This window comes from Silene latifolia, chromosome X (assembly GCF_048544455.1).
Source record: "Silene latifolia isolate original U9 population chromosome X, ASM4854445v1, whole genome shotgun sequence".
Lineage (NCBI taxonomy): Eukaryota > Viridiplantae > Streptophyta > Magnoliopsida > Caryophyllales > Caryophyllaceae > Silene > Silene latifolia.
The window spans coordinates 210812623-210830250 of NC_133537.1; the positions used below are offsets into that span (position 1 = coordinate 210812623).

A 17628-nucleotide genomic window follows, 5' to 3' on the forward strand; every position below is an offset into this window, starting at 1 on the left:
ATAATATATTGTTCTATGATATATCTTGAAATTATGATGAGATTAAAATTTATCAACAAATTATATGAGACACATTCACTTATTCTCTCGTCGTTGATATTATTACTTCGTGACATAGCCCTATTAATACTATTACGTTCACTACTCTTTCGGTTACTGTTGTTTCTTTAACCGGCTACAAACAAGTAAACAACCGATAAGAAGCACATGGTTAGGTTTATACTTGTTCTACACATTACACTATACAGACATACATCATACATACTGATCTCCAAATATTTCGCATCCAACATATCCTTATCCGTCGAATCCAGCAAATCCGCAGGATTCGTCCCCTGAACTGTCGCATTAACCTTCGTCTCGAATGCTCCATCATGTACAACACCTGCATTCCCTTTCTCGCCACCTCCAACCGCGGTATTCAACACGCCATCAATATCCTGCATTATCCTAGTAATAAACCCACGCACCTGCCGCGTCACACCATCAGCACCTCCGCCACCTCCGCCACTTTCATCTGGAGCAGCCATAAGCTCCGCCACCACAATTAGCTGTATCAGAGCCATTGAAGAATCTGCCTCCATTCGTCAAAACACAATCACAAGCATCTAAATCAACGACGCTTTTTCGAGCATCTCCGCTTGCTGCATCTCAATCATAAACACCCATAAAAACACAAAGGACCAACCTTGCAAGAACTGATGGTACCAAATTCAGAAAATAATTCTTTCAGTATAACATCATCGATAGTATCATCCAAATTTTTAATATAAAGGTTAGTGCCTTGATATTTGTCCACTGCATCTTTAATACTTTTCTCGAATCGTTGCTTCAACTCAGCTTCCCTTTCAGCGCTTTACCAACATACCACTCCTTATTATCAAACTTTTGCCCATTTAAACCGTAACAGCCTTAGGAGCATCGTCACAACTGCACTTGTGATTTTCCCAAATTGACCAAAACTTTTTGCTAAATCTTCATCTGACTCAACAAGATTCTTCACATACACATTGATGAACTTGGTTTTATCGATAGCATTTTCTCTTTCTTGCCTGCGCACAAAGGGTCCGACATACACTTGTTTGTCGTTTAATAACATTCCGTTGAGTTTGTCGATTGCTTTTTGGGCAGACTCTTGAAATTAGGGAAATCGATTGAAAAAATTGGGGAATTTTTGGGAGAAATTTTAGGGTTTATGGGATTTGCTCAGATAGAGTCATAGAGCGTAGAGAGTGAAGTGAGTAATAATAAAAAAAGCTCGGCGTCAAATATGCTAAATAGAATCTCAACTGTCCATTTGTCCTCATCTAATGGCTGAGTTTCTCACCGTAAGAACCAAACTCACGAGATTCCGCTATATATATATATATATAAGTTCAGGTAAGTCCTTCATTTTGGTTGAGTCCCTAGCCACACATTTTTTTAGTGTAACTCTACTGCATTATGAGTGTAACTTTATTCATTTAATGACTTTTTAGTGTAACTTTAACTTTTAGAGTGTAACTTTAACCTTTTTCAAGCCATTTTATTCACAAAAATTTTTATTTATGTTATAAAAATGTAATTTTAAATAAATAAATTTGAATTTAAATAATTTTAGGAGTGTAACTTTACTGCCCTACAAGTGTAACTTTAGTCGTTTTGGGTGTAACTTTAGTCGTATGATGGTTTCTATGCATAAATTTGAATTTGTATACTTTTACGAGTGTAACTTTAGAGTAACAAATCCCATAACTTTAGGTGTAACTCCGCCTGTGAGTGTTTTCGGGCATTCACTGCCGGTCCCAAGCCCCGATAAAGGAGGAGGGTTGCGGTAGGTCTCTCGCAGCCAGCATAAAAACTTAAGTCACATTTTATGGACATGAATCGGAATTTGAACATCGTTGGGGCGTCTCCTCAGAAGCGACGCGCTGCACTTCTTAGACCCGGGTGTAGTGAAAATTATGTGAGGGTTGCTAGGTCGTCGCCCGGAAGCGACGCGCCATCCTTACATCTGGGGGTGGTGTCAAATAGGCAAGGGTGCGCTACATCTTCTAGACCCGGGTGTAGTGAAAAATATGCAAGGGTTGTTAGGTCATCGCCCAAAAGCGGCGCGCCACCTCGAAGTATGGGTGTGGTGTCAAACAGGTTTGGATCTAGGAGGCATGCTCAGGAGCGGGTAAAGAAATCAGGACATGACTTTAGGAAGGGTAGTAGGTTACGTTTTGGTACTTTGAATGTCGGCTCTTTGACAGGGAGATTAGCGGAGGTAGGGGAGGTTATGAAAAGGAGAAGAGTGCATATAATATGTCTACAAGAGACAAAGTGGGTCGGAGATAAAGCAAAGGTGATAGCGCCTTGGGGTTATAAGCTTTCGTACACGGGTAAAGACAAAAGTCGTAATGGAGTGGGTACTGTCATTGATAAAGATTACATCGATGATGTGGTAGAAGTATCAAAAAAGAGTGATAGGATTATGAGCATTAAGCTTGTAGTCGGGGATGAGGTGATGACTGTTATAAGTGCTTACGCACCTCAAGTAGGTTTGGATGCTTCCTTTCGACGAGCCTTCTGGGAAGATCTCGAAGAGGTTGTAGAACGAGTCCCTATTGGAGAGAAATTGATCATTGGTGGTGACCTCAATGGGCATGTGGGTACTAGTCGAGTTGGCTTCAAGAGCATTCATGGGGGTTTTGGGTTCGGGGACAGAAATGAAGCAGAAAGTGACATATTAGACTTTGCTTTGGCATATGCCTTGGGTGTGATGAACACTTGGTTCGAGAAAAGACATTCTCATTTGGTGACTTATAGGAGTGGAGGAAATGCTAGTCAAATTGACTTCCTTTTGGTAAGGAATGTGTGGAGGAAAGAGTACACCGATTGCAAGGTCATTCTTGGGGAAAGTGCTGCAACACAACATAGACTAGTGGTGCTTGATTTTCGGGGAAAGAGAGACTTGAGAAAGAGAGAGGTAATCGGTGAGGCACGAATCAAGTGGTGGAAGCTACAAGGGGAAAACCAACAAGCGTTTCTGGATAAGGTTGGAAGTATTGATATTTGGTCGGATTGCAAGGAGAAAGATATTGATGCAACGTGGGATAAACTGGAGCATGTTCTAAAGGACTTGGCGAGGGAGGTGTTAGGGGAATCTAAAGGGAATAGACACATCTTGGTGGAACGACGAGGTGAGACAAGCGATAAAGACAAAACGTGAATGCTATAAGGTTTTGGGGAAATGCATGAATAATGAGAACTTTGAAAAGTACAAGGAGGCTAGACGAGCCGCTAAAAAGACAGTGCGGGATGCGAGGGCAAAAGTTAACCAAGAAGTGTATGCCAGGTTCGACACAAGAGAAGGAGAGAAGGATATCTATAAACTGGCCGCATAAGAGACCGAAAGACGAGAGATATTGGGAGAGTTAGGTGTTGGAGCTAGTGTCCTCCACAATTAGTGTGATAACGTGTATAAATCTCTTATAACTTCACAGGGTATACTTAGTATTTTATCAGTTGATTAACGTTTACTAATAATGGTTGGCTTGCTAGAAGTTTGACGTTCTAGTATTTGACTAAAAAGTCACACCTATAAGATGTGTTTGAGAGATGTGATTATATGAAAATGTAATCACATTGATGCCTTATATGACTAAAAGGTTAGTCCATGTATTTGACTAAAAAGTTAGTCAATGTGATGATGAGACGATTATTTAATACAATTAAATAATATTAGCTGAGACGAATTAATTGTTAATTCGTAAATTGAATATAAACTGTTATATTTAATTAATGTATATAATGTTCGCTTAAACGAATTAAGATGTTAAATCGTAATTAAACGTAAACGGTTATATTTAATTAAGCAAATTATAAATATGCGATATTTATAGTTAATGTATATATTATACGAAATTGTCATAATAAATAATTGCAGACCGGTATTAATAAATCAACTACAAATTGTTGTGTGTGGACTTATTAAATACGTGATGACATAAATGACAATTGATAAATATACACATATTATACATTTTGACAATAACCGAAAATAAGAAGATTTTCTTCTTATTTTTGGTTGTTGGTCACTTGATTTTAGGAAAATAAAAGAAGAAAAATATCTTCCTCCTTTTGCTCCCTTTGGGACGGTTTTAAGAGGAGAGAGGAAGAATCATTTTTCTCACTTGATTTTTCACAAAAACACTCTCATCACAAACCCTAAAAACTACTCTAAAATTATAAGAAATTAGGGTTTTCTTTCTAGCAAGAAAGAGGCATTTCTCGGAGCATCTAGGGTGCAACGATTAGGAGAATATCGATCTCGATATTTGTTCTTAGGCCAAATTGCTAGGACCGAAGGTTAATTCTAATCTCTATTCTTTTGTTTATGCAATTTCGTTTATGACTCGTAATTTCATATTTCATAATTTTGTTATAATCCGAATTTTCTTGATGAGATATACCGATATTTCCGACAAGTGGTATCCGAGCATAGGCCACGAAATTATTTTATATGATTCTCATTAGGGCTGTAAATGATCCGAGCCGGCTCGACAAGCCCTCGGAATCGGCTCGGTCAAAGCTCGGCTCGAGCTCGAGCTCGAATTCGAGCCGAGCTTGGCTAAATACGAGCCGAGCCCGAGCTCAGCAAGGCTCGGCTCGGAAGCTCGTTTAGGCTCGTTTATAGTTTTTTTGTACAATATTTATATTTTTAATATTAATTTTATTATAAATTATATGTTATTTAGTCATGCATAATTATATTATATTATAATAATTTTTAGAATTTTATAATCTTAATTATTATTTTAAAATATTTATATTTAGTTAGATTAAAAAAAGTTAGAAAGTGAAAATAATATAAAGACAAAACGAGCTCGATTCGAACTCGAGCCGATCTCGAGCTTTTTCCGAGCCGAGCTCGAGCTTCAATTTTTTAAGCTCGACGAGCTTCGAGCCGAGCCCAGCCCGAGCTAAAAAATTCGAGCCGAGCCCGAGCCCACCCGAGCTCGAGCTCAGATCGGCTCGTTTACACCCCTGATTCTCATAAATGAATTGAAACAAAAAAAAAAAAAAAAAAATTTCGGCCGCAACAATTTTTTGATGCCAGAGATGTTTTTTGTTTTTGATGCTTTGTTTCCATTTTGATTTATTGATATTGTTGTTTTAATATCGGTGGGGTGGTGGCAGACACCAGGCCGGAGAGGAGGCGGTGATAGTTGTTGGGAGAGGAGAGATTTAGGGTTTCTAGAGAGGTGAGGGTTTAGAGAGAGAGAGAGAGAGGATGAGTAAGAAAGAGGGAGGGAGGCAGAAAATGAGGAAAAAAATTAGGGTTTTTTCTTTTTATAGGTTTAATCTAGTCCACATATTTTGTTATAATCTGAGTCATTCATTCACTTTCTTAGATCTAATCTCAGCAGCCCTTCATCTTTCTCATCCAAAGGCTTAGATTAGGACTTATGCCCTCAACCAAAAAAGGTGGACTTACATGATCCTCTCTCTCTCTATATATATATATAAAATATATATAAATTCAAATTTATTTATTTAAAATTTCATTTTTATAACATAAATTTAAATTTTTGTGAATAAAATGTCTTGAAAAGGTTAAAGTTACACTCTAAAAGTTAAAGTTACACTAAAAAGTCATTAAATGAATAAAGTTACACTCATAATACAGTAGAGTTACACTCAGAAAATATGTGGCTAAGAATAGGACTTAGGGACTGAACCAAAATGAGGGACTTACCTCTCTCTCTCTCTCTCTCTCTCTCTCTCTCTCTCTCTCTCTCTCTATATATATATATATATATATATATATAGAAATAGGATCATGTAAGTCCTATGTTGAGTCCGTAAGTCCTAATATAAGCCATTAAATCTTATAAAATGGATGGTTAAGATTAAAAGAGAAAAACACACTCCCTATGCATAATTAATTTCTTGTCTCCCATAACCCCAATTTCCCATACACTAGTTAATTTATTCTCCTATAATTTTATTCTCCCTCTCATCAAATCATACAAAAATCTGATTTTTTTTTTTATCAACTCACACTATTTCTCCTCTTCTTCTCTCCTATTTTATCACCTTCATCATTTCCGCGTAAAATAAAAGCAATTTCATAAAAACCTCCGTATATCTTCATTCGGACTCCGATTAAGGCGAAACAAAAGTCTAACTTTATTATTTTTTCAAGGCCGTCACAATGGTAATATTTTCATATACCATTTAGTTTTTAAAATATCGAGTACTGCTCGGTTGTGCTCGAAATATAGTCGTTTGTATATTTGTTTCTTGTGAAATTTTTGTTGAATTTTGTTAGAAATTTTGGTTAAATATTTGGAATAATTTAATAGTGCAATTTAGTGTTTTTGGATAATGGGTGAGATTATTATAGTTTGAAATATAGTGGTTTGTATAAGTTTTTTTTTTTTTGTTGAATTATATCTACGTTTTTTAATTATAAATTATAGTTTTTTTATGAAGATGGAGATGACGATGACGATGACGATGAAGATGATGATGAGTATTTGGCGGTATACATTGACGATGAAGATCTTGATGAGTATTTGGCGTTATAAATTGACGATGAAAATGTGAGATTTAGATTGATGGATAAAGAGATTTCGATTGATGGACGAAGAGATGAAGAAATTTTTATTTATTATATGTAATTTTAGTGATTTACGAGTATAACTTTAGTTTTCTACGAGTGTAACTTTAGTATTTGATAGTGTGATTTTGAATATATTAATTTGAATTTATGTAATTTTAAGACAAGTTTATGTAACTTTAATGTTATACGAGTATAACTTTAGTTCTTGAAGGTGTAACTTTTGTCCTTTATGAGTGTAACTTTAATTTTTTCTGAGTGTAACTTTAGTTTTTTATAAGTGTAACTTTAGTATAATTTAATTAATAAGTAATTAATTATTTAATTACAAGTAAAAAGGGTGTAACCTCAAGTGAATATATGGTGTAACTTTAATTAAGATATAATATTTTACGAGTTTAATTTTAGTCTTTTACGAGTGTAACTTTAATACTTACAATGTAATTTTATACTACAAATTGATTTTGTTGCATATTATTTTGAATATTTGTAATTTTAGCATAATTTATATGATTTTGATGATTTATGAGTGTAACTTTAGTCTTTTACGGGTGTAACTTTAGCCTTTTATGGGTGTAACTTTAGTCTTTTATGAGCGTAACTTTCGTGTATTTTAATTAGTGAGTAATTAATTATTTAGTTTCAAGTAAAAAAGGTGTAACTTCAAGTGAATATGATGTTACTTCAATTAAGATATAGTGTTTTACGAGTGTAACTTTAATCCCTCATAGTGTAATTTTATGTTGGAACTTCCGGATAATTAGCAGTACTCAAAATTTAGAAACTCAATTGTATAAGAAAATATTACCATTGCGTTGGGCTTGAAAAAATAATAAATTTAGACTTTTGTTTCGCCTTAATCGGAGTCCGAATGAAGATTTACGGGGTATTTTACAAACCCGCTTTTATTTTACGCGGGTATGAAATTTCGTTTTTTACATCTTATATTTTGATATTTGAAATATAAATAAATTATATTAATTTAATAAATTAATTGATAAGAAAGAGAAAGTAATTGATTAGATAAATTGGAAATTGAATTTATTAGAGACAAAGCATTAATTACATGTTTGTTGAGTGTTTTTTTGTTTTAATCTCAACCATTAATCTTGTAAGATCTAATGGTAGAGATGGAGACTTAGGGACTCAACCAAATTTGTGGACTCTCTCTCTCTCTCTCTCTCTCTCTCTCTCTCTCTCTCTCTCTATATATATATATATATATATATATCTATATATATATATATATATATATATATATATATATATATATATACCCCTTATATATCTAAGATGCACTTAATGAGTTAATGATATGTATGTACCCCTTATATATGTATATATTGTTTTAACTCAGGTCTTAACAAAGATATATATCAAAAAATATACAAAAATGACAACAACAAGATGGATGTGTCACACCGGTAATAGTAAGGGCATCCAAACTAAGAGGTTGTGTATGGAAAAACTCATACACCTCGTGTATGTGTATCATCTTCCACTAATGTTTGCCAAATAAGGAAAGTTCTCAAATGGAGGAACAAAAAGATGTGGACCAAAATGGAATATGGGAGGAACAAATAGATATGGAGGGAGTACAATAAATTTCCAAATTTACCCTTCCATTATTTTATTCAATTTTCTTTAAACTTCTCCACTCTCTCCTTTCTCTTTCAACAATTAGGAAAAAAAAAACAGAGAGAAACCACCACCCCTGACATCACACCACCACCATACACCCCTGCGCGAGCCTCCTTCGCCTCTACCACCTACTAGAAGGCCCTCTTCTGCCACCCTCACCACCCTGACAACGCCCCTCTCCCACTCGACACACACCACCCTCCCCTACAGCGTCCGCTTCCCTCTTCCCTACAACCACCATGGCCCCCTCCCATCATCACTCATTATTGAATAACAAACCATAATTGAACAAATATTTCCTAATTGGAAGAACACTCAATTAATTCCATTAAAAATAAAATAAAAATCAAGAAACTTATGGCATAAATTGGAATAATTAAATGTTCGATATGCAAATTAAGATCCATAGTTGAATTTGTGAGCAATTTAACTAGGTTTTGAGAAGGAGAGAAAGGAAACATTTTATTTTTATTTTTTGAAGGGAAGAGTAGTGTAAACAATGTATATGATTTAGTAAAAGCTGTATATGAAAAGCAATTCTGTTTTGTAAATACCAGGTTGTTAAAAGGATAGTTGTGTAAAGGTGAAACCAACCTTACAAAACTAGAAGAAATAGAAACAGTAAGAAAAAAGAAAAGAGAATTTCCAAAAAGGAATACAGGAAGAGAATATGTGAATGGAGGGAGTTAGTTTATGACAGAAACCCTTTTTACCTCAAAAAAGTTAATTTACCTGGAGGCCAAGATTTTCTGTAGATGGGAGCAGACCACGAGATTTCCCAGCACTTCTGAATTCCTGATATAGTTCATAGTTTCATACACATGAGCCAATAGCTTTCAGATCTCACATATCACAAAATATGCCACAAAAGCTACGACAAGGATGCACAAGCATTAGTTAACATTTATAAGTGGGATATACAGCAAGTGCACAAATAGAGCAGAAGCAATATCACCGAAGCAGCCACATATCCATTTCGAGATAACACTTGTGTAAAATTCAATCATGTTGACAGAAGGTGGCGCAATTAACAAAGGTTAACAGATTTATAGTATGCCCTACAGGAATACGTAATACTAATACGTCATTCATTATTAATGGAGTATCCAATACGCCCGGAGTATTTAAATAAACATAATACAGGAATCTGTAATGCTAGTACACTTGCTTTTTAAAAATTAAACACAAAATTATATTTAAGAAAAATAGCTTAAATCATAGAATCGTATATAATAATCCAATTACAAGCCAAAAATTTTGTTATTACTTGGAAGTTTGATCTATATAAAGGGTCAATGGATTATTCCATTTCCAATGGAACCAAAGACGCATTACTCTTTGGTTCAGGATGATGATGGAATAAAGCACAATGGCTCACTAAATTGTCGGCTCTTCTTTCTATTGTGAAGTAGCAGTTCTTCAGTACAGTTCTCCACGCAATTTTCATCGTGGGTCATTCGGAAACAGCCTCTTTGTGTTGTTAACACAAGAGTAAGGCTGCGTACATCCGACTCAAGCTCTGGGCCTCTGGGGTAATGTTGTTATAAAGGGTCAATGGATGTCACTCACACTTACTTTTTCTTTTTGCATCATCTCTGTTGTCTTTATCATAGTGTTTTCCTTTGCATCTCTTTCACCTTTCTAAACTATTTCGATATTGTTTTATATATCATCTGAAATTATATTACTATCAATATATGTTATTATATTTTCTTCTTCGTTATCGATAGTAAATTAATCTTCCCTTTCATTTGTTTCATTCATCTTCATCATCAAACCAAGAGGACAGAATATTTTGTAGATTGAAACCTCCATGGATGACGTCTAGTTCCAAATCAAGAAATTTTGATAATTTAATGATATTAACGTGAAATTGGGCTCACTGATTTGCGAATTCAAGCAAACTAAAAGGCTAACAAGTCAGAAACTGATTCATGTTAGATTACACAAGTGAATTTTGTAAACCTGATTCAAACACTAGAAACACAAACAGAATCTATCATGCTACCCATACAAGTAGCTCATACCTGAGTTAAGGAAGGAATCTTGGTAGACTTCCCCTCGGCAAATTGTACCAAGTAGTCCACACCCATAAGTGTAAGAGTCTGTTAAAAGTAGAAATCAGTATATAGAGTAGCTGTAGAGGAGAAGTACGCAACAACTTGTGCCACTGAGCATGCAGTATGAAAAAGGAAGGGAACGAAATGAGAAAAGGTATTCTTTCAAACATTTGTAACTGATTTGATTGAAAGAAAAGTCATAAACATAGCCAGCTAAAAGAAGGGGAAAAAAATTGTGTGTCCCATCTTTCCTTTGTTCGCAAAGTTTGTCAATCGGTAAGCAAATAAATACAAAATTCGCCTTCCTGTATTACCACATGTGTGTCAATCCTAGCTCACGAATATCTACCCACCAAGCCAGCTGTAAAGATTTGAGTCTTACAAATGCCAAGTGTGTAGTGTACTGATTTCATGATTTATGTATTCATAAATGTTGGATCAGTAAGGCTTTAACTCCCAGTCATTTTCTCATGCAAGCTAATATCATAAACTGTTAATCAAATGTCATGAGAAAGCTGCTCTACCTGCTTTTTGTCAAACTCAATCATCTTGTCCTCCTGCAGTAATATAGGACAGTATAAACACGATTGATTAGAACGGTCAGTAAATGTAGAACCAAATGAACCATAGAGGATTAATACATGAATGTACGTAATAGTTACTGCACGACATGACCCTAATATCAGCCATTATGTAAAGTGTCAATATCTTCTGATAGTAAAAGAGCTTTCAAAATTTACTATATTTGGCCATCACAGATTCATGCGGCAGTCAGTTGGCTGATTGACTGCTATCACCGATTCTAGAACACCAAATAATCTACACGATCACACAACTGATAATCTGGTGCTAGAACGAAACATTTTGATATGAATGAAAAAAAAATGACAGTAAATTGTCTCTTTATGTGAGTCATGTGACAAGGTACGCTACGGTTAATCGCCAATGATACCATGATTTAATGCCATGATACACAGAATTCATACTCAGAATTACTACCAGTTGAAGTAAGCAAAACTACTAAAGAAACCAAATGTACCCTAACCAATGATTAACATGTTCACCTACCATTATCTAGAGCTTAATCAGACCAAAAATATGTCAGTGTCTCAGCTAGTAATGGATATGGCTATTGTTTCCTTAACTCCGCGTTGTGGTTAAAAGGTACCTATTTCACAAACTTAGATTTTAATTATTATTGTGTTGTTGGTGCCAATTATCAAAACTCAGGATATGGTACCCTCCAAACCTCATTACCACTAGCTAATACTCTGAACAAAAAAATAACCTACATCGACTAAGAGGGTGAGAACGGTTAGAAGGGCACTTCAAAGAAACATATGAGCTTGAGAGGAAGCATCCAATATATGTGCAGTGTGTATTATTCAATCAGAACAGCATGTTCCGGAAATAAGAGGCTGTTACGATGCTCCTAGGCCACCTACCAATTTGCCAACTGTCTCTGTCAAATAGTGAAGCTCGTCGTTGACCATTACCAATTCTCCACGAGCACCACAAACCTGTTAGAGAGAGCATGTGAATTAAATGATAAACTATGATTCATTTTCTTCTACACTATAACAATACAAATTATCAAGGAAATTCAGTTTCCATGCTAACTATTGACTATTGAGCAATCATACAACTACTAAAGAGTTTTAGAAAGAAGAAGACATATTCAACATATCTAAGATATTGGAAGCAAACTAGGACAATGACCAGCAGAATGGTGAAAATATTCAAGGTGCACCTCAGTCATAATCATCTTTGACAACTCTCTCTGCTCATCTATCTTCCCGTCAAGATTCTGTACCTTTTGCAATAGATGTTTCTTTGCTTTCTGCAGAACAAAAAATGCAACAAGGAGAAACGGAAAATATTATTGCAGTAGACATGGGCACCAAACATAATTATTTATGACTTTATAGGATAACAAAAATGACTTTAGTGGATATTGTAGAATTATACACCACGACCCCCTAAAGTTAGACTTCCAATGAAAGATATCAAGGATCAGAAACAGATAAAACTATTAAAATCAAATTTAGAAACAATGGCAGCTCACCTCAAGAGCTTCATTAACACTCTGCAAATTTTGTGTCAAACTGGCTACTGCAGCTGCCATATTACTTTTGGTAACATACATAAGATCAGAGAACGTAACACCCTGAAGTTTAGAACCAAAAGATTCGTAAGGTTTCCTCTCATGAAATTCTAATAAAAATTAATGAAAAAGATTGCCAAATTGAGGAAATTTTTTATGGCTGCTACTTACTTTCCACCACATATACCCATATCCCAGAGCACCCAATGTTGCAGCAGGAAGAATAAGAGAGGAAACATCTATTGAAATTAAGAGATTAATAAAATGTCTGGGCAGCAAAATTCTGAATGAACAATTTTTAATAAACCAACTGCTGACTTATACCAGTTCCGCCAGAGCTACCATTCAGCACAGTGATCTGTCTTGTATTGGCCAATTGCCTGACTTCTTGTGCCAACCAGCGCACCTGTATGTTTCTAAGGTAAGCTCTTTAAACTTGAAGTATTTAAAACTTACTCAGAAGTGCCAAATAATATTCCTTAACGAGGTCACATGGTTCGGGGTTCGGTTCTGTTCGAAGAACAGGTTCGAGCTTGTAAAACGTTATGCAAAGTGAACTGGATTCGAAATTCGAACAGTAGTTTGCTGGTAAACTGAGTTTATATTCTAGATGAAATTGTTTTTAAAAGAGCTTAATTAACATTCGAAAATGTAGCAATGTAGCTATTTTACTGGGATTTTAAGGAGCTAAGAAATTAAATTCCAAAAGTAGACCCACAGAATGACCCCTCCTTGTTTCGGAAAATAAAAGTATTACAAAATTAATATGAGTATTCCAATAAGCCGACTGTTCCATGTCTACTCAAGTAATAAGATAGTACTCTTTATTATCTTTAGTAAAAGTTAAATGAAATATTCTAACTCCTATATCACTCACCAACAGTCAATTCAGTAAAAGTTCTAGCAAAAACCAATTATCCCACTTCCCCTTGGGCTTACTCCTCATCCCACAACAACCCAGTTAAAGCAGATTACAGAAAAAATAAAACAACAACAACAACAGAGCCTTAATCCCAAAATGATTTGGGGTCGGCTGACATGAATCATCCTTTCGAACCGTCTATGGGTGAACGCACGCCTCAAAATGCAAATAAAAAAAGGGAAAATGAAAAACAAAAAGGAAGAACGAAAATGTAATGGAAAGTCAAGGTAAACTTAGGGGTTTTAAAATCGAATTCCGGATTTTTTTTATAAAAACTTAAAATTTAAATCGAGAGAAAAGATTAAAACGATTTTTAAAAACCGAAATAGAATTAAGGATCCGGAATGAGCCAAGTAAAATCTATAAGAAAGTGGTTGGTAAAAAAGTGTAATAAAGGAGAGAAGAATAAATAATTTAATTTCTTTAAATTAAATAAAAAAACACTAAATATGTCAAAAAAACATCAAATACTAAAAATCCACATGTATCCTTTCCCTCCACTGTGCCCTCTCCGTCACCATACTCTACTCAAGCTCCACAAATCTCATATCGTGCTCTATCACTCTCAACCATGTCTGTCTCCGTCTCCCTCTACCTCTAGGGACCTTTTCTGTCCTCCAAGCTTCCTAATTTCCTAACTGGTGCGTTCATAGGTCTCCTTCTCACATGGCCAAATCATCTTAGTCGATTTTCCATCATTTTGTCCTCTATTGTCGCCACTTTTACCTTTTCCCTAATCACCTCATTCCTTAACCGATCTTTCCTTGTATGTCCGCACATCCACCTCAACATGCGCATCTCCGCCACACTCATCTTTTGAATGTGACATGTTTCACGGCCCAACACTCGGAACCGTAAAGTAAGGCAGGCCTAATTGTCGTACGATAAAATTTTCCCTTTAATCTTTGAGGCATATCTTTATCGCATAGAAACCCTGAAGCACTCTTCCATTTCAACCATCCCGCTTTAATTCTGTGAGCCACATCTCCGTCTAACTCCCCATCTTTTTTAATAATAGATCCTAGATACCTGAAGAAATCAGACCCCTCAACAACATTCCCATCAAAAATAATACTCCCCGCCTCTGTCGATCTCAACCCCGCCACCTTAGTGAACTGTCAAATACTCAGTCTTACTCCTGCTCAGCTTAAACCCACGAGTCTCTAAAGTCTAGCCTAAACCCACGAGTCTCTAAAGTCTGCCTCCACAATTCCAACTTTCTCTCCACCCCCTCTTTTGTCTCATCAATCAACACAATATCATCAACAAACATCATACACCAAGGGATGTCGTCCTGAATATCCCTTGTCAACTCATCCATAACTATAGCAAAGAGAAAAGGACTAAGTGCGGAACCTTGATGCACCCCGATGGTAATGGGAAATTCTTCCGTTCTCCCAACATTAGTGCGAACACTTGCACTAGCCCCCTCATACATGTCCTTCATGAGGTCAATATATTTTCGCGACACACCCTTTCTTGGTACCCTATCATATGCCTTTTTCAAGTCAATAAAAACCATATGCAAGTCCTTCTTCTTGTCCCGATGGTGTTCCATCAACTATCTCATGATAAAAATCGTATCCATAGTCGATCTCCCGAGCATAAATCCAAATTGGTTATCCGAGATGTCTACACATCTCCTAAGCCTTTGTTCGATTACCCGCTCCCATAACTTCATCGTATGACTCATAAGTTTAATTCCCCGATAATTGGAACACTCTTGAACATCACCTTTGTTCTTGTACAAAGGGACGAGAGTGCTTCTCCTCCAAGCCGATGGCATCTTGTTGCTCCTCCAAATCTTGTTGAAGAGCATGGTTACCCATTCGATCCCTTTCTCCCCGAAGCACCTCCAAACTTCTATGGGTATACCATCCGGTCCCTCTGCCTTCTTTGACCCCATCTTCCTTAACGCCTTTCTCGTATGACTTATTTTTTTATTACAGAAAAAATAAAAAATAAAAATAAAAAAATAAAAACCATCTTCTCTTCACGTGTTCATCAATGGCGTCCAAGTTCCCCTCATCTTTCCGATTTCTATTTCAAGGGCCCAAATACACGTTCCTCTTTCCTAGTCCCCTTCATGGCTCCTTATCACTCCATCACAAATCGCCTTAATAGTTTGCCTGACATGCCGTACTGGGTCACAAACTCTGGTGATCTGGGTCCCGACAGACCCAGTTCCAGTACGAACCAGTTCGAAGATCAGAGCACCAAACTCTGAATCGTATTACACAATTTTTGAGTCAAGCTCTTCTAAAGTTTGAAATATTTGAATTTTCTAAGGAGACATACACCCAATGAGATCTAAAAACTAAAGCATTCGCTATAAAGTAAACAAGATTTAGGGAGCTGTGAATCCTCATCCTTCAATTTTTTATTGACACTTGGTATTTGCCTTACAAGTATAACTTACCTTCTAGTATGTTCCAAGACTGGACAGGGGTTTCTCATTTTAAAGTCACTCAACTCAGAAGAATACCTAGTATATTGGCATAGAACCTAACATTCTCCGCATAAAAAGAAGATATGTGCGGTTAGAAATGCTTTTGTAGGTTATACACCTGAGTGAGAGTTGTCCATCATCTAAGTACCAACTAATGTCAGCTCACTCTCTGAGGATTCTCTAAAACAAGATATATAATTCTGGGTTTAAAAGGCAATTTCAACTCACCCCGGTACCTAATAATCACACGCCTATTTCTCAGAGATGGAATAATGGATAACCCAAAATATTAATTCATTTATCTTAACCATCACCATCCACTATATGATCATCACATTCATCAGGATACAGAGAGTCAACACTTCAACTGCTCTCACTACTCACTTGTCCACTTCATTTTCTACTGTCACTTCAACCAGAAACAGCAAAATTAATCATAAGCCAATATATCAAACATTGCTACTAACAACATTTCCTCACCAAACCTACATTAATTACTCCTTCTGAGTTCTGACATGTTTCCCCCAAAGAGCACAGACAAAAATAAGTTCAATCAATATAATCAAGCGTCTATGTGTCATCCCCATGTCGAGTGTTGAAGGTCCAACATAGAAATTCAGTAATTAGGTAGTGTTGGAGTAACTGCATCGGAGCATTCAAGTACTTAGACGCACAAAATAAGTTCAATCAATATAATAAAGTCGGATAAGTACCTAATCAAAAAGGGCTCAAATTTATGATCAACAGAATTATCGCAATATTAATCAATAAATGCATCGGAACCCCAAGTTTGTACATAAATATGAGCAGAACAAACCTGAGCAGCAATGGGATCGATGTCCCCATTGGCAGAATCGCCGGAATTCTCTAATCCCTTGACCAAGTTCTTAAGACAACAATAATTCAAACAAAAAAAAAATTCAGCTAATAAATCATGAAAAAATCATTAAGAAAATGAGCAATCAAGGTAAAAATAATAGTCGTACTTGGAGGTCGCCGAGAAGTTCGGATAATTTATTGTTCTTAAGAAGGATAGTTCCGGTATAACCTGCATACATACATAACAACACATGAGTTTAATTACATGAAAATTAAAAAAAGACGGAAGAACTAAGAAATGATAAAATTATATACCAGCGCCAACTATGAAAACGATTTTGGATAGACCAATTCCTGATTGCAAAGCCATAATTATAAGTACTCAATTCAGAAACCCAGATTTTAGTTGTAGCCGTTGTGCGGAGGTGGAGATTAAGATTTGGGGATGGTGGAGTTGAATTTCAGGACAACAATCTATGTACGCAAATACATAGATACAACGGGGAAAAAAGGATTAGGATAACTTGCAGTTTTTGAGCATATATATATATATATATATATATATATATATATATATATATTTTTACTGATCATATTACCATTTATAAATATAGTTTTTAAGCAATATTATATTTTTTTTAATATAATGTTTTAGTAAATGTGCTCAAAAACTTTATATTAAAGCAGAACTCAAAAATTTTAAAATAAAACTCAGAAAATAAACAATAAGAGGTACTACCGCAGATATGAACTGCACTCATACACCCCGTGGAAGACGTCTTATTTCACCTTTTTCCTTTTTTTTCCTCTCAAATCTATTTTTGTTCTGAAATATTTCACATATGGGTGTGTTTGGTAAACGGTATATTGGCCGATTTTTAGCATATTCAAGGGTTTTACCATGTTTGACCAATCAATATGCTAATTTTAGTGTTTGTTAAACAGTATATTGAAACAGCATATTTGGGGTGAATATGATGTTTTACAATATGCTGCTTACCCAGCATATTGGTTAGCATATTGTAAATTAGTAAATTTTATTCC

The 17628-nt window shown here is 35.6% G+C and overlaps 1 protein-coding gene across 1 annotated transcript in view; it reads right to left on the minus strand.

Annotated features, from left to right (window-relative positions):
- LOC141623784 (uncharacterized) overlaps positions 1 to 17125 on the minus strand; it is a 32070-nt gene extending 14945 nt beyond the window's left edge. Inside the window, exons 1-11 of the mRNA XM_074439935.1 lie at positions 16900 to 17125; positions 16752 to 16813; positions 16583 to 16651; positions 12719 to 12800; positions 12566 to 12633; positions 12356 to 12457; positions 12041 to 12130; positions 11736 to 11810; positions 10815 to 10847; positions 10258 to 10335; positions 8963 to 9025 (exon numbers count right to left, since the gene is read on the minus strand). Coding sequence (XP_074296036.1) covers positions 8963 to 9025; positions 10258 to 10335; positions 10815 to 10847; positions 11736 to 11810; positions 12041 to 12130; positions 12356 to 12457; positions 12566 to 12633; positions 12719 to 12800; positions 16583 to 16651; positions 16752 to 16813; positions 16900 to 16954 — 777 coding nt within the window. The 5' untranslated portion in view covers positions 16955 to 17125. The remainder of the gene's footprint in view (positions 1 to 8962; positions 9026 to 10257; positions 10336 to 10814; positions 10848 to 11735; positions 11811 to 12040; positions 12131 to 12355; positions 12458 to 12565; positions 12634 to 12718; positions 12801 to 16582; positions 16652 to 16751; positions 16814 to 16899) is intronic.
- Between the last annotated feature and the right edge of the window lie 503 nt (positions 17126 to 17628).